Below are 27,958 nucleotides of genomic sequence, written 5' to 3' on the forward strand. Positions count from 1 at the left end.
AGTCCCAAAGTTTTATTGAGGAATGATGGTATAAAGACACAGCAATGGAAATGTTTTCCTGTCACCTCTGTGAAAGCACATATGCACATACCAGAGTCAACACATAGTATGTTACAAACAAACGAGCAGCTTTCATATTTGTCATAAGAGCATATTAGACAGTAAACAGGAAAATGATAAACTGTTGTCAGCTTAATGGCAGTTAGTCTATAATAACAGAGTAGTAAATGAACATGTGTTTAAAAGCCTTTTGTCACCATGAAGGAAGTCTAAAACAAAAAGACTTGTGATATACTTATTAGAAGAGAATCTGCTGGCATGTGAAAGACTTTTTACAATAACACATTACAGTTACAGAAACTCTGAGGACAAGAGGACACAATTAAAACTAAGATCCATATCCCCTACAGGGAATATATTAAAAAAAAACAATATGCACATTGTAATATACATAGTCTGTAAATATAAGGCTACATTGTAACAGTGGCTGCTTTATGCAAACAGGTTTGATGAACCTTATCGCAAAAATTTCAAACTGTGCCAACTTAATGCAAATTAGAAGCAAGTAAGGCAGTGACAGACAAAGCAGCCTTGATGAGATTCAGTTGTGTACAACCAATCAACCTAAAAAGATTTTAAAAAACAAACCGACAAACCAACAAACATGTCCAGTAAAAGTGATATTTGTATCATGGTTGGATGATCAGAAAGTCTGGTCATTCTCTACAGTGTACTCATGAAATATTAATGTTCACGCAGCTCGTACCCCCGAAACTCCAGCTGTTAACACAGATGCTCAGGGGCAGACGGTAACACTGATTTACTGGACAGTTTCCACTGTGAAAGTGAAAGGTCAAATAAGCTGAATATCATTGCGGAACCTTGTTTGAAGGAGGAAAAAACAGATTTCAGGTTTCCCCGTGCAGACAGCCATGAGATGATCTGATTCACAACCCAAAGGATTTGTGTGTTTGTGTGTTCAGAGTTCTTGTGTCTTCCTAAAACCAAAAGGAGTTTTAAAAGAAAACAAAAACTGAAAGCAGCGTTTAAGACCTTCTGCCACAGTCAGCCACAAAGTGCCTTGAATATCCAGCTAATCAAATATCAAAAGACGCCAAAGAAGAGGAATGTTTGAGTTTTCCTTTGGACAAAGCAGAAGAAAAGAGGCATCAAGGTCTCTTTCAATCTCACTGGTCTTCCTCTGCTTCCCCGCCTCATTCACCAGCTCCCATAGGTAAGCCATGTGCATTTTCACTTGGTCGAGCCGTTCAGCATTCCAGAGTGGTTAATAGAATTAAAATTGATGACAATCTCAGTCCTCTTGGGCTTGAATTGCCTGCCAAAACACACAGGACAAAACAACATGCGCATGAATCAAGGAAGCACAGATATACACGTGGAAAACACCAAATAAAAACATGGAGGATGAAAGTCCTCTGTCCCCCACCCCTGATCATTTTTCAGGAGGTCCAGGCAAGTCGTTAACAAAAAGAAGTGGCTGTAATCAAGAAGGGAAAAACCTGCCTCAACAGTCAGCGTAGGGGACTGATACACCTCACAACCTCACTCTCAGTCGTTTCCAGCTGCAGCAGCAGGCTGCTTTTCAAATCTCTTCTCTACACAGTCAAAGGGGACGTGTATGTTTAATTTCTCAACAGTCAATCACTGCAATGAAGGAATACAACGAAAGAAGTCCAACACAGGTATAGATAGAAAGTTGGCAGTTTGACTGTCTGCTCAACAAAGCCATTTTTTTCGGGCCGACCACGCAAAGGAAAATGCTTCAAGAGAAATTTAAAAGGTGGCTGTTAATTATGTGACTGACTTATACCAGTGCCTTCAAGATTTCACTGCTGTGGAGGAGGACTCAAACCTGTTCTCAAAGCCTTTCTCTGCTGATGTGGAAGGAGTAAAGGGGGACCTACAGTTGGAGCTTATTGAAATGCCATGTGATGGTACTCTCTCCACCACTGAGGGGGTTTGGAGAAGTTTAGGGTTAGGAAAAGTCAAGGTTAAAAGTAACTCCAGGCTGCCAAGTTCTGACAAATTCCTAAAATAAGGCGTGTGTCAGTTCTATCTTAAACACTGAAGTCTGAAGTAATTAAGACCTGCTCACACTCATGAGAGCGTCAAGACAGGGCATGCCAAACTACCCATGTGGTAGAAGGGGCATTATGGCCACACCCCAGGGTATCCATGCCACTGGTCACTTGGCCGTGGTATAATTCCTGCCCTGCTGTAGGTTCTTTAAGTTATTTTTATATGGGGAAGTTTCACTAAGAAGAAGCCTCTGTTCTGCAGGAATGCCCTGATCACATTTGCACACTGACACATATTCACACCTGGAACACTAATATATGTTAGCTGTATCTTAGATATAAATCTTGAGATCGCTAACATATATCTGATCTGACTTACATCATTAGCCATTAGCTTTGCCATACAAGGTAAAAGGTTCTCTGCTGTTTATACATAATAACATTTTAAAAAATCAACCATCTGGCTAGTTCTTAAAGGTCCTAGTGATTCACTCCTTTTCACTCCCTTTCGTGTGTGTGTGTTTTTCTGTGTATGTGTGGTTTTTGACCTGCCAGACATGACGGACAATGTCAGAGACAGACAATTGCTGCAGACACACTAGGAACTACAGTATTGTTCAGCTTTAGAGACCTGACCAGATCTGACCTTTAATTTGCTCAACCAGGAAGCCTCTGGCATGCCTTGGAGCACTTTGGCTGCCCTCAAAAACTTGTCATAACCACCCGCCTCCTGCATGTCATGACTGCTACTGTTCACTGTGGTGGATCAAATAGAAATCCTTTAAAAATCAGGGCAGGCGTCAAGCGGCGTTGTGTAATAGCTCCCATCTCATTTACCATTTGTCTGACTAGTACTAGTGCTATGTTTTATTCCATGAGAAGTTCAATCAGCTTAATGTATTGCCTTGTTGTTGCCCATTACTGTTTTCTGGTGTATTGTTATTAATCACTGGTCAAATGTGGAGGACGTGACAACAAATCAACTATTTTTGAAGTACATTAAGATTTTCAGCTATCTGAATCATCAATGAAAACTAAGTTTTAAATATATTACATTTTAAATGTAAGTATTAGGTATCTTCATAGGTATTAGGTGGCTTCTTATTCCACCAGACCATAGATGTTTGACAATTTGCAACGTGATACTAATTTCTCTGTTGCCCTAAACCTGAGCTGAATATAAAATAATCAAGTAAATTCTCCTACGCTTATTGAAAAGCATACTGGAAAATAAAGTAAATAATTATCAAGTTCAACACAGAGGATAAAAACTGGGAAAAAAGTCTGTGCAACAAAAGAGATTCATTATAATAACACTCTGGTTGGGTTCTCCGAATTAGTTCTGAAAATATTCCAGCTCTAGACACTCCTTTTTTTCATCCAGACCATCAGACTGGAGGCTGTGTTTGGTTCCGATCTGGCCGTGTTCACTGGGATGCTGCCAACCACGGCTCCGTTCACAGAACATCTCCAGTCAGTTATGAGGGGCACCAGCTGTGTGGTCTACTGAGCTAACTAGATAATGGCCTCTAATAACTCCAACCACTGACAGCTACAGCAAAGAGTGTAGTCAGCAGCAGTCATTGGTTACTCTGGGAATATACGGTACTATACCCCCTGCTTGTTTGCAGAGGTCTTCAACAGGTGGCCAATTCTTACACACTGTACCTTTAAGACAAGAAAGCAACACCTGTATTTCATCTTGTGTGTCAGACAAAATAGTTACTTACATGCATTGTATGTCTGCCATGGTGAGCAGCCTTCTTGAGGCAACCATCTGCGGCGTGTCATGGTACTTATCCGAAAGATATACCACTTTCTTAATACCTGGACAGAGGGAGGGAGGGATCATGAGTGGACGCAGACAGCAAGAGTGAGAATAAAGAGTGAATTTCTCCATTGTGAGATCAATAAAGTCTGATCTAATCTAATCATTATTTGTCTTCTCAGCTAAGATGTGTTTCTTACCAGGGTGAGTGAATGACAATGAAAGTAGGAGGCAGAGAACAAAATGAAAAGAAGGACCTCTGTGTGTACACACACACATATATATATATATATATATATATACACACACACACATATATATACATATACATATACAGACCTGATCAAAATCTTAAGACCAGTTGAAAAATAGCTAGAATTTACCTTTTGCACATTTGGATCTTAATGAGGTTTTAAGTAGAGCTACAATATGCAAAAGCAAGATGGGGGAGTGTGACAAAAAGCCCTTTGAAAAAGTAATTTATTGAAAACAACAAGTAAACTGAAATAGGCTGTTAATCAGCTGATCAAAAGTTTAAGACCATCGCTCAAAAAATTACAAAAAACTCTCCAAACTAGAACAAAACAATTTGAAAATTCTCATTTTCTGCCAGGCATTCACACGGTCATGCCCTCCTGATGGCTAAAGCTAAGGAGTTTTCTCTTCTTGAACGTGGTCCGAAGCACGGCCTCTCGCAGCGTGCCGTTGCTGCTGAGGTTGGACGCAGTAATACAGTCATTCTAAATGTTTTGAAAGATCCTGAGCATTGTGGGACAAAAAGGTCATGTGGTAGACCCAAAAAACATTACACCTGCGCTGAGCCGGAGGAGCCGATTGGCTGTCCGTCAAGACACAGGGCGGTCCTCGACCCAAATTAAGGCCCTCACCGGTGCCGACTGCCACCAGTAACCATCAGACGGCATCTGTGGGAAAAGGGTTTCAAGAAGAAAAAACAAATTCTAAGACCTCGTCTCCTTCAACGCCACAAAGCTGCCCGTTTAGACTTTGCCAGGGAGCATCAAACATGGGACACTGAAAGGTGGAAAAAGTTTTATTCTCTGATGAGAAAAAATTTAACTTCGACGGTCCAGATGGCTTCCAGCTGGCATGACAAGGAGATCCCACCTGAGATGTTTTCTACCCGGCACAGTGGAGGGGGGTCCATCATGATCTGGGGTGCTTTTTCGTTCAGTGGAACACTGGAGCTTCAGGTGGTGCAGGGTCGTCAAACGGCGGCTGGTTATGTGCAGATGTTACAGCGGGCATCCCTCATGACTGAGGGCCCTCGTCTGTGTGGTAACAGCTGGGTTTTCAACAGGGCGACGCTGCAGTTCACGATGCTCGCTTGACGAAGGACTTCTTCAGGGAGAATAACATCACTCTTTTGGACCACCCCACATGTTCCCCTGATTTAAATCCCATAGAGAACATTTGGGGATGGATGGCAAGGGAAGTTCATAAAAATGGCCGTCAGTTCCAGACAGTTGATGCCCTTCGTGAAGCCATCCTCATCACTTGGAGCACAGTTCCCAATAGCTTCCTGGAAACACTCGCATCAAGCATGCCCAAACCAATTGTTGAAGTGATTAACAAGAACGGTGGAGCTACTCATTACTGAGTCCTATTGAGAAAATGTTTTGTTCTAGTTTGGAGAATTTTTTGAGCGATGGTCTTAAACTTTTGATCAGCTGATAAACAGCCTATTTCAGTTTACTTGTTGTTTTCAATAAATTATTTTTTAAAGGGCTTTTTGTCACACTCCCCCTTCTTGCTTTTGCATATTGTAGCTCTACTTAAAACCTCATTAAGATCCAAATGTACAAACAATTTCTTGACTATGACTATTGGAAGTTGCTGCTAGAAGCAGACTCACCCACGCTCTTATGCAAAGAAAACAAACTGTGTCAACATATTGATAGATATAGATATAGATATAGATAGAAAGATACCGTATCTGTTCGAGATTTGTGATGACACCCCAATTCAATGAAGCTAACAACAACAGCAGCAGGATGTCATTATGTTGACAGTTTGTTTTCTTTGCATAAGAGCATGGGTGAGTCATAATCAAGACAATGTTTGCACATTTGGTGTTTAAATTCACACCATTTCTGTACGATTCAGAAATATGTGGTAATTCTTTTTCCTCATACATTTTTAAAAAATATGTGCAAATAAGTCACACAGATGTTTGCACTTGATATAAAAAGATGCTCATTCAGAGCACACCTGCGTAAAGCAGGATACTGCTACTGAGGGACCAATGTTGGGCAAAAAATTGGCCCTGGCATGACTGTCATCAGACCTGATCAGCACTGGTGCAAATTTCTGAACTGATTTTAAATGCCTTTTTTGTGTAATTTAAAATGTAGCGTGGTGTGAAGTATACAAGTGGAGAAGCATGGGCAGGAAAAAGATATTTCAAAGATGATTTGAACTTGGGTAGTAGTGGGTATTTGGGTGGCAAAATCACTATTCAGTAAGGGCTTGTCAAGAAAAGTTCCTAATCTTACATTCACACTGAATGTTAGAGCAAAGGCATAGTCACATACAGTTAGCACCGACTGTAGGCAGTTAAATCTTAAAATTAAATAACATCAATTATAGAGAGAACAGCCTGTGAAAAAACAGTATTAGTATTTCAATAGTTACAACTGACTGGAGTGTGTGTGTGTGTGTGTGTGTAAATGTGCTGTCAACACTCACCTGCCTGGATGATGAGCTTGGCACACTCGTTACAGGGGAACAAAGCCACATATATCGTGCAGCCTTTCACATCAGCACTGTTCTTGTTCATAATAGCATTCAGCTCTGCATGGCACACTGTGGGACAGAGCACGGGGAGACACGTCAAGTTTTCAAATTTTTATTTTAATTAGGTTGTATTGGAAAAACAAACAAAAAAAAGCACCGTGAAAACTAATATCAGCCATAAATAAACATTTGGAGACAGGCAGGTATAAAATCCCAGAACCTGGCTGCTCAGATGCTGAGTATTTTCTCTTTTCTATGACACATGGCATTTTTCCTCATATTTTACATTTGATGGAAATAACCCTACAGTGAGGACTGTGGATTATCCAGAGTAATATAACACCACTTATGGACAGAGATGCTTTTTTAAATTTATTTTTCCGTGCTTTGATATTGGCCATATTTCCGTGGACTTTATCCTCTGGATAAATCCCAATATAACAATCTTAGCCTTTCCTCTAGCCCCACCATCAGACAAAGAATTCTGTTTGTTCAGAAGAAATCTGAAAATCTAATGGCTGGATTGACTCAAAGTTTCCTGACATCATTCGTGTTCCCAGGAGGATTCATACCTGTTATGCTAGTAACAGAGCTGGTAACTTCACTTCTTTCTAACTTTTTTCATTTTCAAACTTGTAGTCTTTAGCCCCAGCCAAAATCGCCTCAAGTGCTGTCACTTGATTGACAGGACAGATATGTGCATCTGTTCTATCACAGTGGAATCTCTGTCAGGTTACAAGGTGGTTTTGGTGATGTCCTCTTTGCTCTCAAAAATCCACTGTCAGTTTATGCAATGCTCTGCATGATAAGCACCTCCAACATTCATGCCATGTGCGTATTTAGCCTTATGAAATACGAGAATAAAAAGCTTGCAGTTGTTCTTCATTTAACTTGTTCTCGGCTTGGCTAGCTTGTTTGTTAGCAGTAGCTTGTGCCACATTCATGTGCTCCTTACATTTTCATGTTTATCAAATAATGGCTGATTGAAATTCATAAAATGCACCTGTTCTGTCTGCTAGTTGTTGATGTGATCTTGCATCACATATCAGTGTGCTCATAGCTAGCTTCTTTAGCTTCAATCCACAGCACATGTTGGAGCCACTTTTATTCTGCTCAGGTTTGGTTTGATGTTTGGAGGAGGTATGCAAAAGCTGTCTCTTATTTTTTCTCTCACAGTAGTTTACTTCATTTATTTAAAAGCGTTGAAAAGAAACATGTGCAGATGAAAAATGTGCATTGATGACCAATGACAGCTGCTAACGTCATCCACTGTTGAGTTTTATAGCTGCTGGCATCCATAACTGTTAAATTACTGCCATCTACTGGACTGTAAACTATTTACAGTGTCCACTGTTCTTCCATTATTTACCATCGACCACCCTCTACAGGCCAGAGTTAAACACATGAGACATAAAGAGAACTCAGTAGTGTAGACCGTGAGAAAAGCTGAAATTTCTCCATTATTTATCGTCTACAGGCCAAAGTTTAGTACTTGAAACATGAAGAGAACTCAGCAGCATAGTGTTGGCAACTGATGAATTACATGTTGGTCCAGAAATCCTCCCTTACAATTTCAGTTGAATACTATGGAGTTCTGTGCAGTGGGAGGAACACAGCAAGGAGTGCATGTGCATGCGTTCTCACCATAAGGGTATTTCGTATCAAGCCAGTCGTTTGCAGACCGGGACCACGGTAGGAGGTCATCATCACAGCCGTTGGGCATACCATTGTAACCAATGCCAACTATCTTATTCTCGTCATTCACTATACAGGCCCCCACCTGCAAAGAGAGAGGGAAGTTCCACAGGTTAGTCAAGATGTGTATTTTTAAAATCATCAAACAGCTCAGAGTATCATGAAATTATCCAAGATCCAATGCAACGGTCCACTCCCTTCAGTGGTATCTCTCACACTGTGAAGGCTTGAACATTAACAGGGTTCCTTTAGTTTTGCTTGCTTTGGTTTTTTTTTTTTTTTTTTTTCTAAACTTTGTTGTCTTCTAGACGTGCACATGCTTTGTCTAAATGTATAGGCAAAGATCTTTCTGAAAGTGCTGGTGTGTGTTTGTTGAAGATGCCAGAGCTAGGTTTGCAGCTCAGGTAGCACAGTCCTATTTTGTTTACGTGCAAAAACGACCGTTTTAAGAGTTTATGGAATTTTTATGTGAATCCAGATTAGGATACTATCTGGTCGAACCAAACATATAGAAGCCTAACACACCAACTGATTCATTTCAAAGTTATTCCAGACACAACTGAAGTTTCAAGTCTATTGCAATGACACCAAGAGGCAATTCTGGGTTTCCAGTCCACCCAGCCTGTGTCTTTTTGGACTGCAGGTGGAAAACGTATGCTCTACACAGAAAGAACACAGCCAGCATTTCCAATTTAAGCCACTGAGGGCTATTACAAATATTGACATTTTTATGTTCCTTTGCAGTTTATTTTGCTGCTTGGCCTGTTTTTGGTGTTAGCACATTCCACGGCACAGCTGGTAGCATCTATTGTAGACCAACATACTTGTGCAATGCTGAAGTATTTAATATTGATGGACTATCAAGAAAACCTGTGTGAAAGTTAAGACTCATTTGAAGCCGGTTAAAGTATTAGCTTGGGTGGGGGTGACTGTGTGCGAGAGGCAACTCTTGCTTGAATTACCCTGTGCAATATTACTTTTTTTCACTCTCATTGAGAACTCAATCTATCAGTACATACTGGTATTCTGTGACATATATATATATATTTGTTACTGTGAGAAAGCATAAACGCTGTACTCACTTTATCCGTACCCACCATGTGCAATTTCTACCCATGTGCAATTGTGTAAAAACTGTAAATCTATAGAATTTTTGGCAGTATATTTTTTATGGCAATGTTCTTATATTTCTTTGTGGCTATATATATATTTTAACATATCTTTTCTTGTATATAGTCCTTTGTATAAAATGTACATATATATAGTCAGCTTTTATTTATTATTTATATATTTATTTATATTTCTCTATTCTGCTGCTATTTTTTTTTTTTTTTTTACAAACTGCTAATACCTGCTGCCTGCAATACCCGAATTTTCCCGGCTGAGGATTAATAAAGTCTATCTTATCTTATCTTTCTGTGTAGTCTCACATAGCCAGACCTCACTTTATCTCCACACTTCATACACAGGCTCAGCTGGTTTTGTTGGTAAAGGAAAACCTCCTCTGCTGCGTCGCTATGTGTGTCTGTTTCTGCTGTATGTAAATGTGCTTGATAGATATGCCCTGTGATACTAACTTCCATTATTGGGAAGGTTACTCCTCCTAAATACATGCAGGCCTATACCCAATGTTCATTCCTATTTGAGTCAATACACACATGTTTTTTTCAATCGTTTCTCCTTCCTTAAAATATGTTCCCTTATGTGTCTAATAGAGTGAAAAGAGGATCATCAAAGGAGAATCATGTTTTGAGTGGAGTATCCCTACTACTTTTACTGTTTGTTTGTTATTACTTTGGATACATAGTGTGCAGACTACAGCAAATCTGGAAGACTCAATATTCATTGCTGTACGGTTGAGGCTTCTTCTCACCAGGGCAACATAAACTTCCTGCATTTTAGCAGGAAGGAAAACAAGCATCAAGGAGGAGCTTTAACCCCTTAGACTTCCATTTCTTATTTAAGGTACACCAGCTCCCTTACCTAAGAACCCATAAAAGGAACCCGTACATGTCAGTTGTCTGCTGCCCCCTGTCTGTTGGGATGCCTTAGGGCTGGGCGGTTTGACAGTACATACTGTGGAATGGTAAAATTGTGCCCCCGGTAGAGATTTGGCAATAGAGTTTCCACTACAGGAGCTATCCCTTAAAACTGTTTTTACACACAGCAGGCGAGAGGGTGTGTAGGAGGCATTGCATGAAATGTAGCTGCTTCATGCTGTTTTCTGCTTGCCTGTATGTTACTTTCCACTCTTTCACTGAAATTGTTGATACGGCCAAATACATGCAATAATGATATCAACGCACACAGTCATCATTACTGATGAGTCCTCCTCCTCCTTCACAATCTACCCAGGCACCACCCCTCACCTAAACCAAACTGAGTGTTTCTAGTCAGTGAGAGCATGTCTGACACAGACATCTGTGCTGCATGTATGAAAAGGCAACTCTGGACAACGTCTGCAGAATCAGGTCCAGACACCGTTCATATGAGAAAACAGCTTTAGTGTGGCAGTGCGATAAAGCAATCCAGCTGCCTTGCAAGGTCACATGATTTGGGCAGCAGGACTGTTTAACACATTGTCACTTGAGAATGATAGTTGATGCACCTCTGCTGCATCTCTGCTGTTCATTTATAACCTTAAAGCTTCCATTTTGAAAGAAAGTTAGTTTTACTGTTCTGTGTCTTTTGTTGCTGTGTTGTCTCATGTGAGGCAGCTGTTTTTGTTTGCATGGAAGTTTCAAATACAAGAAGAAAATAATCAAATATGATGACTTTATCATTTTTTAATTATTTGAAATATCTTTTAGCTGAATTTACAGAACAATTACTCTACACTGAAATACCATTGCGATATACAGTGATAAAGATTCTGGCCATATAACCCACCTCAAGAATGCCTGTTGAGATTTATCAACAAAAACACTGTGTTCAAAATCAATTAAATACATCTCTGTGAAGTTAGCTAATAGCTACAGTCCTCATACACATGCAAACACACACAGACACACCTGTGAGCTTGGGTCTTTGCTCCTTTGCGCTGACAGAAAGGCTACAGCCATGAAGTACTCTGGCCACTCCAGGTACTCTTCTCTCTTCAAGGTCGTGCCGCTACTGAGAAACATACAAAATGACAAGGAGTGGATGGGAAACTTTGTGATCCAACAGATGAATCAATCCTTTAATCAATTTCCATTGTTTCCATTTACTGGCATCACAGCTCATTTCTGAGCAGCAGTGTCTTTGTTAGGTAATTTGTATTACCTAACCTGTACATACACAGCAAATCGGTAATGATTTGCAACATGATTACCATAAACACATTCACTTCAAAACCCCACAATCATCTTCTGACAAGGAGCTTAGTGTGCATAATGTTCAGTAAGAGCCTGAACATAATGCAGTCGACCTCTCTTACGAGCAGCAGGGGAACAGGCTGCAGTTAAATTCAATTTAGTCTTTCTGTCATTTGGGTTTGTGCAAAAGCTTTACCAAGAAATATGCTTTGTCTTAACCTCACTGGCTCTGTTTGACCAGCACTGCCACCCAAACACTGACCGGTCGAATGGCCTAAAGGAAACATCATTGTTCTAATGAATACCACCCATGCTAACACTAGCATACAACTATTTTTCTTCAGTCACTCATATCTATACAATGTCAAACATGTCCATACATATCCAAAGTAACGTATTTAAAAGGTATACTGTCTCATTATAATTCATTCACAAAACACACGCAGGCGTGTTGTTTATCAAGCTGGATTAATGGAGATAAAGATATCAATGGACTGAGCAGGACAGAACACTTGTCCTAATGACTTTAGATCAATGTGACACGGTGACAGAGTGCTGTATGGTCCACATTCACTCAGGCTGCTGTTTTAAATATGACAAACTAAAACAGCCATAACAATTTAAGAAACAGTGGAGGGAAACAACATCAGGACACACAGTAACGTAACTCCTGCTGTCTATGTTCTGTCTCACAGCCAAACTGTGCCGTCACGTCTCCTCTCACGTCGAGTGCAGACAAACAGCTCAAACTACTGACCCGTGCTGAGGACCAGAACTGGGCGGCTGAATCTCCGCCATGGTGTCCTCCAGACCCGCGTTTAGCCGACTTTCCTCTGGACTGTGGTTGTGCTGGCTGCACGTGTGTCAGTCGCGGCAGTAAAGTGTGACACGCAACATTACGTCAACATGGAGGAAGCAGGAAGAAGTCTCCCGCGCTTATTGACGTCTTTTGGACTTTATGGACCCCGACTTTTGCTTCCAAGGACAAACTCCGACTCCTTCACTGGCACTTGAAGACACCAATCACTACATGGACATAATAAGTCTAACATTTATCTAACAGCAGCAGAGTAGAGTGTGTTACAGCTGGTTGTGAAAAGGTAAGTTTAGTCTGCCTGGTACGCCTATTCGGGGGGCAAAATATCCCTCACATTTATTCCTCGGCAGCTTCCCTTCACTGCCGCCTATCGGACAGAAAGTGCAAGATGGAAAAAAAATACAGGGTGAATAACGCGGGTAATGAAGTCAACATCGCCGCTGTAGCTTCATTAATTATCTATAATTACTAATTAGCCGACAAGGCGACAGGATCAGTCAGGAGCCAAGAACATTTGACCGTCTGTACTCTTCTATTCCTCAGACAGATAAACTGTCATATAATTCGGCCGCCCTTAGAGTCCATCAGACCTGTCTCGATATTTTTTATTTTATTGTGAGAAAATGTCCGATCTATTTAATTTGGAAAGTCAAAATTAATTACTACAGGGATTTTTCAGCTTTGCTCTTTAAAATCAAAGTCTTACAATATTGTACAAGGATGTTCCCACAGGGACAGGGATTTCAGCCGTTAGAAAATCATGAATTCAGCTAATAAAAACAGTTGTTTGACCACACGGACAGAGTATGGGGGTAGATGTAGTTACAGTAGGCTGTATTAGTTATTTGCGGTATAACTGTGCCTCTCTCCCGGTCTGTTTGAAGGGTTTGCAGGTGAATACAACGCCTGCTAAAACCACTCCGTACATGTTTTATGTTGACTAAATAGAAGATAAACGAGCCTGGCGTGCAGCTGTGCCACTCAGACTTTTTCTGCTGGATCATCGGTGAACAACATCCAGTGAATACTGGTTCAGATATCTGACTACGCGACAAAAACAACAATTCTTCTGTTTTGCCTCATGGTTTCTAACTGATGATGAGAGATAATATGTTTTGAGTGGCAGTGCACCCACTGTACTTCCTCCTGGCCGTCGGTCAGATTTGTTTAAGTGGAAGCTGAATTCAGGCGCATGGCAGTGGCTCCCCCCAGCGGCCAAGATATGCATCGACCAGTAGGAATTATGTATTTAAAATAATCACAGCTTAGTTTTAGAAATAACTTTATTGAGTACACTTTGTCTTCTTTTAGAGCCTTGATGAGGGGAATCTCTCAGTGATTTCTCTTCTTATTCAGAATGTCTGTCCACCATGCACCACTATTTACTGCAAGCACAAATGACAAATGTCATTTTGTGTGTCACAATGCTTTCATCATTTTTTATGATGTGTGGTTGTCACCCTACTGAAAGCATAAGGTGAGATGTTAGATTCAACAATAATTTTATTTCAGCATTAACATTTGAGGGTTGTCTTGACATATATTTTTGATCATGATAGCACTACTCTAAGATACGACCACAGAAGTGATTTGGAGATAATTGTTTCTGTACTCTTCAGCAGAACAGCACCAAAAGCTGCTGTCAAGCCATTTCAGGGAAACCTGTTAATCAGTCTAGATGCAGCCTGACAGTTTTATCATTTCCCACAAATGTGGTGTTTGTCTTAGGTTGATTTCAGAATTATGTCAAATAACTTGATGCACTGTTATGGTATCACAGACCACTTAATTTAATAAAGTACATGAAATTGGGGGGTAAAGTACAACAGTGTAGATATAGGTATCACTGAACATGATTAGACAATTTAAAAGGTGGATGGGATTAAGAATGAAATGAAAAAAAAAACGTACTGTACAAAGGCTATTTACTGTATGTAGCTATGTATTTATTTACAACAATATGTAAACTACACAACCAAGTATCATTTTACTCAATATTAATAATATTAATACCAACAGCACTGTCACAGATTAATAATAATAACAATGATGAGTATTATCAGTGCTGTTCAGTCAGTACTTCAAGGATTGAAAAATAGAAACTTTTCTTAAACACAACAACATTAGAATATGCAAAGTGAATTTGTGAATAGAAATATGTAGAATTAGGGATGTCTGCTCAGACAGCTTCAGGAGTGGCACTGACAGCCCCAAACCTCCGTGACTATCTTTTTAGGATTGTGAAGGTTTCAAACATCTGGAGAGCCAGTTCTCTGGAGGCGGACACTGCACACCTGAACCTGGGCAACCTACCTGAACCATCCACTCTGTCAGCTGTGTGGTGTGTCAGTGCTGCTGCTGTGCCAGGCTATGTTAGTGTTTGTCATGGTGACTGTAACATTGCCTCTGACGTTGTATAAGGCTCGTATTAACTTCTGGTGCATTCAGGTAAGTATAGTTGTAATGACCTATTCTGGTGCCTTACCAACATAGCCTCTGCGTTTCAGAACCTGTTAACGAGGATCGGTCTTTCTTTCAGTTCAGATTTTCTCTCTGCTCACCCACACTATGATTTCTACCTGTGCTACTGAATTAAGCAGATCTCCATCATCTCATAGACCTTAATGCATGAATAGAATATCTGTATTATGAAAAATAATGTTCTTCTATTTCACTTTTTTTTATTCCATAAAGAATGAAGAAAAACAGATTGGACAGACTGATTGCTGTCTTGCGGCAATGGTCACAGCAGATATTTCCTAAACTCTGCAGACAACTCAAATAGCATTAACAGTGCTTATATTAGACGAGTAAAATATTTAACTGTCAGGATAGCAGAGATTCTAAATAGGAGAGTAAATTACACTTGGTTTGCAAGACTTAATGAAGATATAGATAAATATTAAATACAGGTTTAAGGATTTTCACACTTGCATTTAGACCTTGAGGAGAGGAGGCCTCGGGCTAACCTCCCCTTACTGTTGTGCTGTATGAACCTCTCAGCACACCCATGAGCTGAGTTTAATTTTGCTGTTACTTGACCCTCGAAAGCTAAAAATTGCAATTTTAACTGAAAATATATTAGTTGCAGGACATAACACATTAGAGATGACAGTGAATTTATGGTTATGGTTTTGTTGGTAAAGGAATACTTGTGACTTCTTTAAACAAGGCTTATAGAAGAAGTACAAAAATATTTGATAATTTATTCACATAGACATAGAAGTGTACCTTTCTGTGCTCACTGATGAGTGAAAAGACAGCGGTTTTGTCAGAACTGGTGGGGTGGAGAGGGTAGATTTAAAAGCAACAAAGTCAAGGTGGATGAATGGGTCGAGCACGTTCACCTGCAGACTGGGATTTATATCCTGTGTGGAATATATTGTTACATTGTTGACTTGTTAGTTTCAGACTTAATTCAGTGATTATTTTCCACCAACACGGTGATACCACATCATGTGGAAAGGGTACCTGTCTCAGAGAGAGAGAGAGACTGCATGAACAAATCTGGACTTTGCATTCAAATATGTTCAGGATGCTGACAGAACAAGGGTTTTCACAGTTTGATTGGAGAACTGACTGCTTTTGTTGTAGTTCTGCAGTGGAGTTCAGTTAGGCATTGTTAGGTCTCAGGCTAATGGCGATCATAGCTTATTTATCAAGCTTCCTCATAGTGGATGCTTTCATTCGTGACACACACACACACACACACACACACACACACACACACACACACACACACACACACACACACACACACACACACACACACAGGGCAACAAAGTCCCAACCTTTTTGAAATCGGGGTTGTATACAACTTTTAAATTTGCTTGGTAGAAGAAAACTGAGAAATAGAAAAATTATTATCACAATTAGTATCATGTTAATAAATGAAAAAAGAAACACATTCATACAAACATCTGCAGTTTTAAGAATAAAGACTTTGATCTTGGAGGGCTAACACAGTGGAAATCATCTCCTGAACTCTCATCAGCTGAAGCTCATTCTCACAGTGACAATATCGTTTCCTCAGTCATTTCACTTTAGGGTTAAAAGCAATTTGTTTTAATAATGACCATGAAAAATGCCAAGAAGATGTAAAAGTGCACTAACATTGTGTGAAATTACGTTAAACAGAAGATAATGATCTTATATCAGAATTTATTTGCAGGGTGTTGTGGAGGATTCAGTGTTCTTCAGCAGACTGGAGGTGCTCTTCAGCCTACAAATGTCAGACACACACACGAGCACATGCATGCACGCACATACACACGTTCACACAAACACACACACGCGGCAAAATGAACTGTCCTGATTATGTTCTCTCTGACAAGTGCAAAACAGTATCATACATATAATATCAAATATGGCATCTGCAAGATCAAAACACAACACTCATAAGAGGGGCAACTGTTGCAGCTATTATCAAGCAGGCTTGATGCAGCAGTGAGATCAATGACTCAAAGTCCTCCGTGTGACAGGAATCAGATCTTAATCACAACTTGCTTTGTATTTTTGTTGGAAGGCCCAAACACAGTCTGACACGGACTCGGAACAGATAACAAGGGTAGCCAAATTTGGTTCTTGAATCATGTGCAAATTTTATGTGTCAGAACAGAAAAAGGAAAAACTAAGGACTCAAATGAATCCAAATTTGACCAACCTATCTCACAACCTTTATGTGGGAAATTGTGTACTCAAATGCAGTGTCAATTATTTCCTCTTTTTTCCAGTGGCTATCCCCGGGGTCTATAGAGAAGAGAGGAATGTTTTCAGAGAGAAAGGCCAGTGCTTAATATTCAACAAGTATAATTAAGTGCTTACATGGTAGAGATTCTCTCCAGGCTGTCCCTGAGGTCCTCCTGCACAAAGAAACGGGAAAGACAAGAAAATGTGCTTAGCTTCCAAACAAATATTTGGTAATGTGGACTGAAGAAAGACTTAATGCTGCACCATGAAATGGTCTGAAAGCATGAGACATGCAACGTTCAGTCAAATGATTGTGTATGTGTGGTAGTAAAAGGCTGTTGTATAGCCCAGTCATAACATGTGAGACAGTGTTTATAGCACCGCTGCTTTCCTTTAGTTAGGTAGTTTGCTAATGGCACTAGCTAATCATTCAAAGAAGTTATTCAGTCTTCTTCAGTCACACAGTGTTTTGCTGCCATGAGTCTGATGTTAGTGAAGCATAGTTGTTTTTATGTATGGCATTTGCAGTCTCATCATTTTGGTTGGACAAGCCCTTTTCTGTGTCTCACCTTTGACTCTTCAGACAAGGAGCTGGAGGAAACAGAGGAGGCAGATGACGGACATGGCGGTGGAGCATTTAACTGAGAGAGATGAGATGCAACACCAACGGTCATTTTATATGAAAGATGCTTAGCCACGGATTGTTCTGAAAACTGGTGGTGCTAGTTTGCTAGTTTCAAGGTAAGAAACTACACTCTGCATGGAGATGAAATTGACATGTCACAGTATGAACACTTGTCCTACCTGTGTATTGCTCAGCTCTAGTTTAGTTTCCAGTAATAGGACTCGGCTCATTAGATTTTCCCAGCTCTGTTTGGGTATACTGATGAGCTGTCCTTCAATCTGGAATAGAATATGATGAAGAGAAAAGGTGGCTGCTCAGTTCACTGAGAAATGCACAGTCTGTATTCAGAAACTGTGTCTTTAAAAGAGCCATCAGGACTTCCTGAAGATTGTGATGCCACAATTATGCAGTCACTGCCCTCAGTCATGTCCCCAGAATGACCTGTTTGATAAAACAGAGCTGATGCAGAAACACAGCACCTGTGAGAGCTGACCAATCAGAGTAGACTGGGCATTTTGGTAGGGGGCCTTTAAAGACACAGGCGTTTCAGATAAAGTGTTAGGTGCTGCAGCAATGAAAAATAATGTGCTTTTTTTTCAACATTAAAGCATGCAAACATTTTCTGGTAGACACTCAAAGTAACCCATAATATGGGACCTTCAAAGAAAAAGCTTTGTCTTATCTACCTTGTCTGTGTTTCTCTGTTTCTCAAGTTCCTCCAGGCGTTTCTCCAGAATACTGAGCCTGTGTAGCCCAGAAAGACTCTCGAGCTGAGCTTCCAGTGCTAAGAGCCTTCCTTCCACCTCTGATGACTGCAAGACAGACAATTACCATAATTATAACCTCACTTTGAATCTACGAAAGTCGGAGTGTGGGACTTTTACATTACATTCACTCCCTTGCCAAACAAGTCCACAAAATGCTGATAAGCCTAGACCAGGCATGTCCAAACCATTCCATGAAGGGCCGTGTGGCTGCAGGTTTTGTTCCAACCAGTCAAGAGGTCACCTAGTTATCAGCTGAAGAATGAGATCAGCTGATTAAATGAGTCCAGCCTGGTGTGCTCCTCCTTGGTTGAAATGAAAAGCTGCAGCTACATGGCCCTTTGTGGAATAGTTTGGACATGCCTGGCTTAGAGAGCACATTGTATTTCACAGTATACTGGAGTTGTTAAATCTGGTGTCTGTGGTGACGCTCCCATGCTGGTGCAAAGTATTTCACATCAACCAGCAATGATTGGTTTGCCAGAGCTAAAGGAGGGACCAACCTTGGCAAAGGAGTAGGCTTCAACAACTAGGAGTATGGCGTCTACAATATTTGTGTAATTATGCTCGTTGCCAGAAGGGGGAGACAAAAGTTCCAACTGTAGGTTTAACTAATATCTAACACAAGCTTTTGCTGCTTATGTGTAGTGATTTGGTAAATGCTTACGTGAAGAACGTTATCCTTGCTCTCCTCCCCTCCTGCCATCTCTGCGATCCCATTTTCAGGTGAACTGGAGGAGAATGCTTTCACATGGGGGGTGTTAGTGGGAAAAGTGGAGGGATTTTCTGTGCGATTCACACCGAATGGCCTGTCAGACACCTGAAACACGTAAAACACAATGACACTCAACTCACATTTCACATCATTCAGCTTTCTGCTCATCACACCTTTCTGTCAACAGCTAGGAGGCTCCCTCCTGCATGCCAACATTCATTTACCTCTTTGTATCCTTGTTAATGCTCCTGTATATTTCAATGACTTTAAGCTAGCTTTAATGTGCCTATGACCATTTGTTGACTGTTCAAAGCAACTAACCATCTTAAAGTATAAGTAGCTTCAAGAACACATCAACACACCTTCTGGTAAGCACTTACATAGAAAGTGCAGCCGAGTGAATCTGCAAACACAAAACTATCTGAGAATGGATCCATGCATAATAGAAGACGGATTTGTTTTGTCTTTAGGTAATATTTTCATTGTTAGCTAAGTATTTACATTTTCATTATTCTTGAAATTGCATAATTAAATTGAAAAAAATGTCTTCACTTTGAACTGGAGGGCTATAAAAAAGGTTTTCAATTAAAAATAAAGGCTCCATTTAAAAATAAAATACATTAGAGCTTTAAGAAATGTGCATCTTGATCTGGATCACAGACTCTCACTGGCCAGTCGCAGTATGTCAGAGTGAATGGCAGTGCATCTGAGGTGATGAGCCGTTTGTCGTTACTCTCTACACCTCAGACCTCAGCTTCACTCTGGTTCCTGCTAGGGTTGGGTAATTGGATGAATATATGTTATTATAATATTTTTGTGGCCATTTCTGTCATTTTGTTTTGCTGTCATTAATGGTCTACCTTCAAAGAACGAGTGGGAGCCACTGCTCAGCAACAGCCTCTCGAGCTAACCCAGTAGCACTAAGAGGCCAGCAACGGCAAAGAACCAAGGGTTAATATGACACCAAAAGAGTTGTTAATGAGTTGGCTTGCTAGTGGCAGGTGAACAAAATGAACCAGTTTTCTCTTCACTAGAGAGTGGGGACTCCCCCACCACAGATATTTGCACAAATACATCAGCAATGGCTGGTTGTTGGGCCAACAGTGGCTGGTTGGGAAATTTTAACTCATCCCAATCCTAGTTCCTCCCAGTCCTGACTGACTGACTGATGGACCGCACTGTGAGTACTCAGCGTATATACTGTCAATCAGCACTTTTACTGAACTATAAATACAGATGCTGCTATTTCAGTCTTGATTTCCTGATTTGATTTGGATTTGTGGGGATCTGCAGTAAACTTGGAGCAGACTTTTGAGTTGTCTTTCTTTTTGTGGTTGTGAGCTGGTTTGGAATGACCTTTTTTGGGGTTGTTGTGAAAACAAATCAAGACCCTTTGCTGAGTGGACTTAACTCTGAGACTGTGGGAGGAGTCTCTCACATACACATCAATATCGCTTTGCTTACTTTACATACACCCACTGTTAACTGAACTGAGCTGAGGTCTACTTGCTTTTGTAGCGTTGGTTTTTGGTGACCTACATTTCATTGCTACTTGCTATATATTGTTTTGTCTGAGTGTCAAACCTGCTACAGTGCATTCAAATAAAAAAAGGCAGTCATATCTCACGCACAGCTATTAATATCATGTTTGTACTAACATTTCTAACTTTGACACAATATCTTGAATAAATATGATATTCAATTTCATTTTCCATACCAGAGCTAAAAATTGACACAACATTGAGGGGATTAAATTTTAGATTATTATTAATAGCTAAATATAACAAGGCTGTAATATGAGGTATGGCTTTTCTTTTCTTGGCCAGAAGCAGAGAACAGCAGTCTTGGAACCTTTCTATGCGGGGGGAACAAAGAGAGGCCCACATGTAAAAATGAAAGCCATCCATCCATCTTCTTCCGCTTATCTGGGGCTGGGTCGGGGGCGGCAGCAGTCTAAGCAGGGATGCCCAGACTTCCCTCTCCCCAGTCCCTTCTTCCAGCTCGTGACCCCGAGGCGTTCCCAGGCCAGCCGAGCGACATAGTCCCTCCAGCCTGTCCTGGGTCTTCCCTGGGTCCTCTTCCCAGTGGGGCATGCCCAGAACACCCACCCAGGAAGGCGTCCAGGAGGCATCCGATAAAGATGCCCGAGCCACCTCAGCTGGCTCCACTCGACGTGGAGGAGCAGCGGCTCTACTCTGGCACCAACTCTGTCAGGTCTTGTAAATCTCACCTGAGTATGAAATTTGGTTTGAATTCAAATCCTGGTTGGACAAGACCCACCAGGACTGAGGGCAGTTCCTGTGACATGGCCATGACATCACCAAAAATATAAGAATTGACACACCTGCCTCGCCATTCCTCCGCAACGTCAGGTTGCTAAAGGAGGTGTCTTGTTCCCAATCAATCTGATGTACTTTAACTAGCCTAGGCAACAATCCCACCGCTCGCTGCAACCAGCACTCTCACCTAGCCTGCAGAAGATAGTGTTACAAAATTATTAGTTCCTATTCAAAATTTTGTTGATATAAATAACTATCTGGGATATTTGCTAATAACCAAACCTGCTCGACCAATTCCCAACAACAAAATGACTCCAGTAAACATTAACCATCACACTTTCACACTCTTTTCAGAAACATTCATTACTTTCTGTAGATCAGGCCTATTAAAATCTATAAGTTAATTTACTTCTGACCATAGTCAAAAGTATTTTACTGTCAACTGAAACTCGTCAGGCCTGATAGCTTTGCGGGGAATTAGCTTAATTTTAGAATTACTAATGGCTATTTGACCAGTAACAGGACAACACACTTATCAACAACAGTGTACTGGGCCATCTTGTTTGATACTTCTCTTGATACCTTTACAGAGGTTGTCATCATTTGCCTTAAATGCAAACTCAACCAAAAAAACTGTCATGGAGGCTCTGCACTTGTCATCTTTACTGAGCCAACACTGTGACCTAACTGGAGCAAATGAGACCAGTAGCAAGGACACAGCACTGTGAGTATTTAAGAAGAGGCAGGGCGTGTGTGTGTGTGTGTGAACTCACTGTCAGTGAGAAGAGAGTAAGAAAGCACAGCTGATACTGGTTACTGATCACATGGAAAAGTATCAAAACCATTTCTAAAATTCAGAAATGATGCATATTAAAAAAATGATGTTTCTGACAACAATGTACCATGTAGTCTATCTTTTTAAAGAATATGAAAATGTAAATGACAGCTGTCTACAGTGTTTGTGTAATTATGCTCGTTGCCAGAAGGGGGAGACAAAAGTTCCAACTGTAGGTTTAACTAATATCTAACACAAGCTTTTGCTGCTTATGTGTAGTGATTTGGTAAATGCTTACGTGAAGAACGTTATCCTTGTCCTCCTCTCCTCCTGCCAGCTCCGCGATCCTATTTTCAGGTGAACTGGAGGAGAATGCTTTCACATGGGGGGTGTTAGTGGGAAAAGTGGAGGGATTTTCTGTGCGATTCACACCGAATGGCCTGTCAGACACCTGAAACACGTAAAACACAATGACACTCAACTAAAGATAGACTGGATTCATTCAACAACTCACATTTCACATCATTCAGCTTTCTGCTCATCACACCTTTCTGTCAACAGCTAGGAGGCTCCCTCCTGCATGCCAACATTCATTTACCTCTTCGTATCCTTGTTAATGCTCCTGTATATTTCAATGACTTTAAGGTAGCTTTAATGTGCCTATGACCATTTGTTGACTGTTCAAAGCAACTAACCATCTTAAAGTAGCTTCAAGAACACATCAACAACAGAAAGAATGTGTGTAATTTAGATCAGGGGTATTCCATGAAAATTCAAAGAGGTTCAGTTAGAGACAATTTCCTCAAGCAAAGCTCTGAAATATCATAATGTCTAACTGGCGTTTTCAGTGGCATATACACTCACCGGCCACTTTATTAGGTACACATTGCTAGTACCGGGTTGGACCCCCTTTTGCCTTCAGAACTTCCTTAATCCTTCACGGCATAGATTCAACAAGGTACTGGAAACATTCCTCAGAGAGTTTGGTCCATATTGACATGACAGCATCATGTTCAAGAAACCAATCTGAGATGATTCGAGCTTTATGACATGGTGTGTTATCCTGCTGGAAGTAGCCATCAGAAGATGGTTCACTGTGGTCACAAAGGGATGGACATGGTCAACACGTTTTTACGTTGTACATCTTCTATTGTCCAATTTTGGTGAACCTGTGTGAATTGTAGCCTCAGTTTCCTGTTCTTAGCTGACAGGAGTGGCACGCGGTGTGGTCTTCTGCTGCTGTGGCCCATTTGCCTCAAGGTTTGACGTGTTGTGTGTTCAGAGATGCTCTTCTGCACACCTCGGTTGTAACGAGTGGTTATTTGAGTTACTGTTGCCTTTCTATCAGCTCGAACCAGTCTGGCCATTCTCCTCTGACCTCTGGCAGCAACAAGACATTTTCACCCACAGAACTGCCGCTCACTACATATTTTTTTTTTTTCGGATCATTCTCTGTAAACCCTAGAGATGGTTGCACGTGAAAATCCCAGTAGATCAGCAGTTTCTGAAATACTCAGACCAACCCGTCTGGGAACAACGACCACGCCACGTTACTTAAGTCACTTAAAGGATAACTTTCGTTTTTTACAACCTGGACCTTATTTGTAGCATTAAATACGCCCATTTACTCACCCAGACAACTTTTGTGGCATTTGGAGTCGTTTTGAAGAAATTAGCCCCAGAGGAGCGGCGCGTATATCCGTATAATGCAAGTACTCGGGGCATCCATGCGCAGCCTCTATATAACGCATAATCTGCATCTTCCGGCGGGCGGCTAGTTTAGCTGTAGTTTGTCACAGCTATGGTTCGTGATTGCGTATTCGTAACAGACCGCCGCAGAGTCAGCCGTGTTGTGGCTGGCTGCTCACAGCGCCCGGCGTTCGGTAATGACATCATCCACGTCAGAGGTAGTTGCCTAGAGATGCCGGATGTTGATAACATGCCACCACGGGCTCAGAGGGGAATAGCATCAGCATATCAGAACAAAATATTGGAATATGAACGAGTTTCGCCGCAGATTATGAGTTATATAGAGGCTGCGCATGGATGCCCCGAGTACTCGCATTATACGGATATATATACGCCGCTCCTCTGGGGCTAATTTCTTCAAAACGACTCCAAATGCCACCAAAGTTGTCTGGGTGAGTAAATGGTCGTATTTAATGCTACAAATAAGGTCCAGGTTGTAAAAAACAAAAGTTATCCTTTAAATCACCTTTCTTCCCCATTCTGATGCTTGGTTTGAACTGCAGCAGATTGTCTTAACCATGTCTACATGCCTAAATGCATTGAGTTGCTGCCATGTGATTGGCTGATTAGAAATTTGTGTTAACGAGCAGTTGGACAGGTGTACCTAATAAAGTGGCTGGTGAGTGTATATTTACGTAGTCTAGTAGTTCAGTACAGTTCAATGCACGAAAACATAGCCAAATGTTTTTTTCTGTTCATCCGGCTTTGATGCTATGAAAAAAGTTGTTTATACTAGCTGGGAACCCCCTGATTTTTATAAATTGCATTCATGTTTTGGCAATTTCCGCAATACAGTACTCCACATTTCACAGATGAACAATGAACCATTGAAAAGCTCTATACCTTTTTCAGTTGGTTGTGTTTCTGCAGGACCAAGTTAATAATGTCACAGATGACGGAGATTTTCCTTTGAGAGAAACCCCACTGGAGGAACTGCTGCTTGTTCAATATGGGCTTATATTGGAAAATATCCCGTAGTACCTACACACACAAAGCATACACACTCACTCACAATGGAATGGACCACTACAGGATAGATTTTAGTAGAAATGTCAGAGCAAAGTGAAAATCCACTGTACACTAGCAGGTTAGTTGTCACTGGGCTTCATGGATTAAGAAACTTTTGATTTGTTATTCACATGTGAAAACACAGTGTCAGAATGTGTATGTGTTACCTTATAAAGAGCGTCAGTGAATCTGAGGTCAGTTTTGCCAGTCAGCTCAAATCCCATCGCCATTAGTTGCTCAGCAAAAGGTGGAGAGAAGGAGGTGAGGGTGAAACTCACTATTGGTAGAAAAGCTGAGGGATCTCCTTTGGAGAGGCTGGTGGAGGAAAAAAAGACCAGCGTGCTAGATTGCGAGAAAAACTACAAGTGAGAAAATAAAGAATCTGAAATGCGCTGTTCATACTGCACACATCACTGCTCAATGGAGTGCTAAAATCAAGTTCACACACAGTTTTGTCTGGGCAGAAAGTGACATTCAGAAGGTACTAAATCCATGCATGATTTTTTTCCTTTTGTGTGTCCGGTGTGCGAGCATCATCCAGGGCATTGGTCAAAACCGTGACCTACGAGACTGAATGCTTAAATGAACACTGAACATTGGAAATTACATTCATCACAATAGAATAATGTTGCCATCTGTAACTTTCCTAAATTCTATTTGGACCACTGGCTATATTATACTAACTAGCAGGCCATTTGCCAATTACTTTATCAAATGAAGTTATGAAGCAACACCAGATCCATGCCACATACCTAAGTGGCAAACTTTACGTTATCTCAGGTTACAGTTTGCTAGCTTGGTGAGTAAAAGCAGACTACTTGCCAAGCTAGCAATACACTATATGTCTATTATGACAAAGGTGTCATAATAGACATATAGTGTGTGCTGACTCCAATTTAACATGAGTTAATTTGATTAAATCTGAACACAGTCACATCCCCAGTTATAAGAGGGTGTGCACACATGTGCAACCTCATCATCTCAGTTGTTTATTTTTATTTCACCTCCCTGAAAGGTTTCATTTTGTTTTTTAATTGTGTTGCACAGGTTGTAGGTCACATTAAAGGTGGAAAAAGTTGTGAAATTATTTATTTTGGTGTCATTTTTTTTTACATCACCTGGCATTTGAACGGGGGTGTGTACACTTTTTATATCCACTGTACATGCCTGTGTGTATATGTGTGTGTATATTTAAGTGCCTTAATGTATGTACCTATTTGCTTTTGTCGCCTCCTTTACATTTTAACTACCATGTCACTGATCATTTTTGTTTAGCATCAGTTTAGCTATTTTGTTTTTATTCCATTATTTGTCTTGTTTTGTATATATTCCTGTCCTACCAAGGCATGTTACTAATTTGGCTTCTTCTCCAGAGTCTTTGTGCTTTCTCGTCTCACAGGTCCGTATGGAGAGCGGCTGAACCTGGACTACTGATTACAGCTGCATCTCCTGCCGCGGCCCTGCCAAACATCCACTGCAACTTCTATTACTGTTAACTATACTACAATCATTATTAGAGCAATCTTGCTGTATTATATTCATATGCTACCTGCTATTAATACGGAAATACATCACATACATAAATATACTACATGTATATACTATACCATATGTACTTCATATAGCTATAAATCTATTAAAGCTGTCAATACTGTGATTTCTGTCCATCCATGAACCTGTCTCTGTCTCTCTGTCTCTGTCACTCTCACCCACCCAACCGGTCGAAGCAGATGGCCACCCACCCAGAGCCTGGTTCTGCTTGAGGTTTCTGCCTCCTAAAAGGAAGTTTTTTCTCGCCACTGTCACTGAGTGCTTGCTCATGAGGGAATTGTTGGGTCTCTGTAGATAAAGAGTTTGGTCTGTACCTGCTCTATATGTAAAGTGTCCTGAGACAACTTTGGTTGTGATCTGGCGCTATATAAATAAAACTGAATTGAACTGTATTGCTTTAATGTCTTGTGAAGCACTTTGTAAAAGCTGCTTGGGAAAGTGCTATACATATAAAATGCATTTTAATATTATTTTAAAGCTTCAGTTACACTGGAACATTATGTGTTGCTTCATTATAAAATTGTTCTGTCATGTAACGTTAACAGTGTTATTTTTACTGATACTTTGTGTGCCTTTGTGTACTGGCATTTTAATACCAAGGTGAAGTTAATCCATGTCAGATATTACTAAACTGGATATAATATCTGTGGATTTTGAGTCAATAGGTCACATGACATGGATGCTAACTGAAAAAAATGCTGATTTTTCCATTAAAATATGAATATAAAATAAGATAGACACTAAAATACATGGGGTGTGTCTTATTTGTCCAGTGTAGTAATAATATCTGCTATGGATTTTGAGTCATTGAGTCACAAGAAATGGAAGCTATTGAAAACAAAACTGCGACCCGTAGTGAAAATCCGTCGAATATCCAACTTCATGCCAACTTCACCTCGGTCATTTACATCGCCTACCCGCTGTAGTCGACATATCCCGGGTACTTTATCACCCGCAGGAGACTTTCTAGTTTACGCAGACAACCCTGGACATCTCCCGTAGACAGCATTCTTATCTGTAAGCAAGACAGAGAAGTGCCAACTTAAACGGCTGTGACATTAACAAAATATTATTAAGCTATATTTTCTATCTGTTACAGCCAGCTATAACGACGTTACAATCGTGTTTTCAAAACAAATAAGGTAGTTAATTTACCAGACGCGAAATTAGACGACACTACAACCCTAGCTACCTCGCTTAAAGATTATCTTTGTTCTTATCTTCTTAACTTCATTATTCTACAGTCACTCACCTCCTTCTCCAAAAACAGCAGTAAGTCGAATAAGACTTCTTCATAGCTAATGCTAGCAGCTACTGTTGGTGTCACTCAGCTACTTTGTTTCTGCCGGGTGATCAACAGCACAAAGCAGGATTGGCTCTTCTTCTTCTTCTTCTACGGCAGGTGGCATCCACGATGTTGCATTACTGCCACCT

The 27,958-nt window shown here is 40.6% G+C and overlaps 2 protein-coding genes and 1 long non-coding RNA gene across 7 annotated transcripts; 1 reads left to right on the forward strand and 2 right to left on the reverse strand.

Moving 5' to 3' along the window:
• dctd (dCMP deaminase) lies at positions 1-12,567 on the reverse strand. 2 transcript variants are annotated; one of them, XM_041933939.1, is made up of 6 exons: positions 12,310-12,567; positions 11,268-11,367; positions 8,206-8,341; positions 6,514-6,630; positions 3,770-3,866; positions 1-1,336 (listed from the first exon to the last, which is right to left on the reverse strand). In XM_041933939.1, exons 1-6 carry the CDS (start codon positions 12,348-12,350, stop codon positions 1,252-1,254), a joined length of 576 nt encoding a protein of 191 aa, XP_041789873.1. In that variant the 5' UTR covers positions 12,351-12,567; the 3' UTR covers positions 1-1,251. The 2 variants fall into 2 exon arrangements, with proteins under 2 accessions (XP_041789873.1, XP_041789872.1); XM_041933938.1 differs by having other exon boundaries at positions 11,268-11,370; positions 12,310-12,563.
• On the forward strand, positions 12,329-18,729 carry LOC121604426. The gene is made up of 4 exons (XR_006006748.1): positions 12,329-12,652; positions 14,606-14,817; positions 17,642-17,799; positions 18,397-18,729. It is a non-coding gene; the product is annotated as an uncharacterized LOC121604426 (long non-coding RNA).
• cep44 (centrosomal protein 44) lies at positions 14,832-27,880 on the reverse strand. Of its 4 annotated transcripts, none has more exons than XM_041933934.1 (11): positions 27,777-27,880; positions 27,442-27,539; positions 25,141-25,288; positions 24,809-24,946; positions 22,515-22,667; positions 19,115-19,267; positions 18,370-18,495; positions 17,863-17,961; positions 17,628-17,699; positions 17,194-17,231; positions 14,832-16,591 (listed from the first exon to the last, which is right to left on the reverse strand). In XM_041933934.1, exons 2-11 carry the CDS (start codon positions 27,531-27,533, stop codon positions 16,531-16,533), a joined length of 1,080 nt encoding a protein of 359 aa, XP_041789868.1. In that variant the 5' UTR covers positions 27,534-27,539; positions 27,777-27,880; the 3' UTR covers positions 14,832-16,530. The 4 variants fall into 4 exon arrangements, with proteins under 4 accessions (XP_041789868.1, XP_041789867.1, XP_041789871.1 ...); XM_041933933.1 differs by having other exon boundaries at positions 25,141-25,315; XM_041933935.1 differs by lacking the exon at positions 14,832-16,591 and adding an exon at positions 16,959-17,118 and having other exon boundaries at positions 25,141-25,315.
• Between the last annotated feature and the right edge of the window lie 78 nt (positions 27,881-27,958).

This window comes from Chelmon rostratus, chromosome 3 (genome assembly GCF_017976325.1).
Source record: "Chelmon rostratus isolate fCheRos1 chromosome 3, fCheRos1.pri, whole genome shotgun sequence".
NCBI lineage: Eukaryota > Metazoa > Chordata > Actinopteri > Chaetodontiformes > Chaetodontidae > Chelmon > Chelmon rostratus.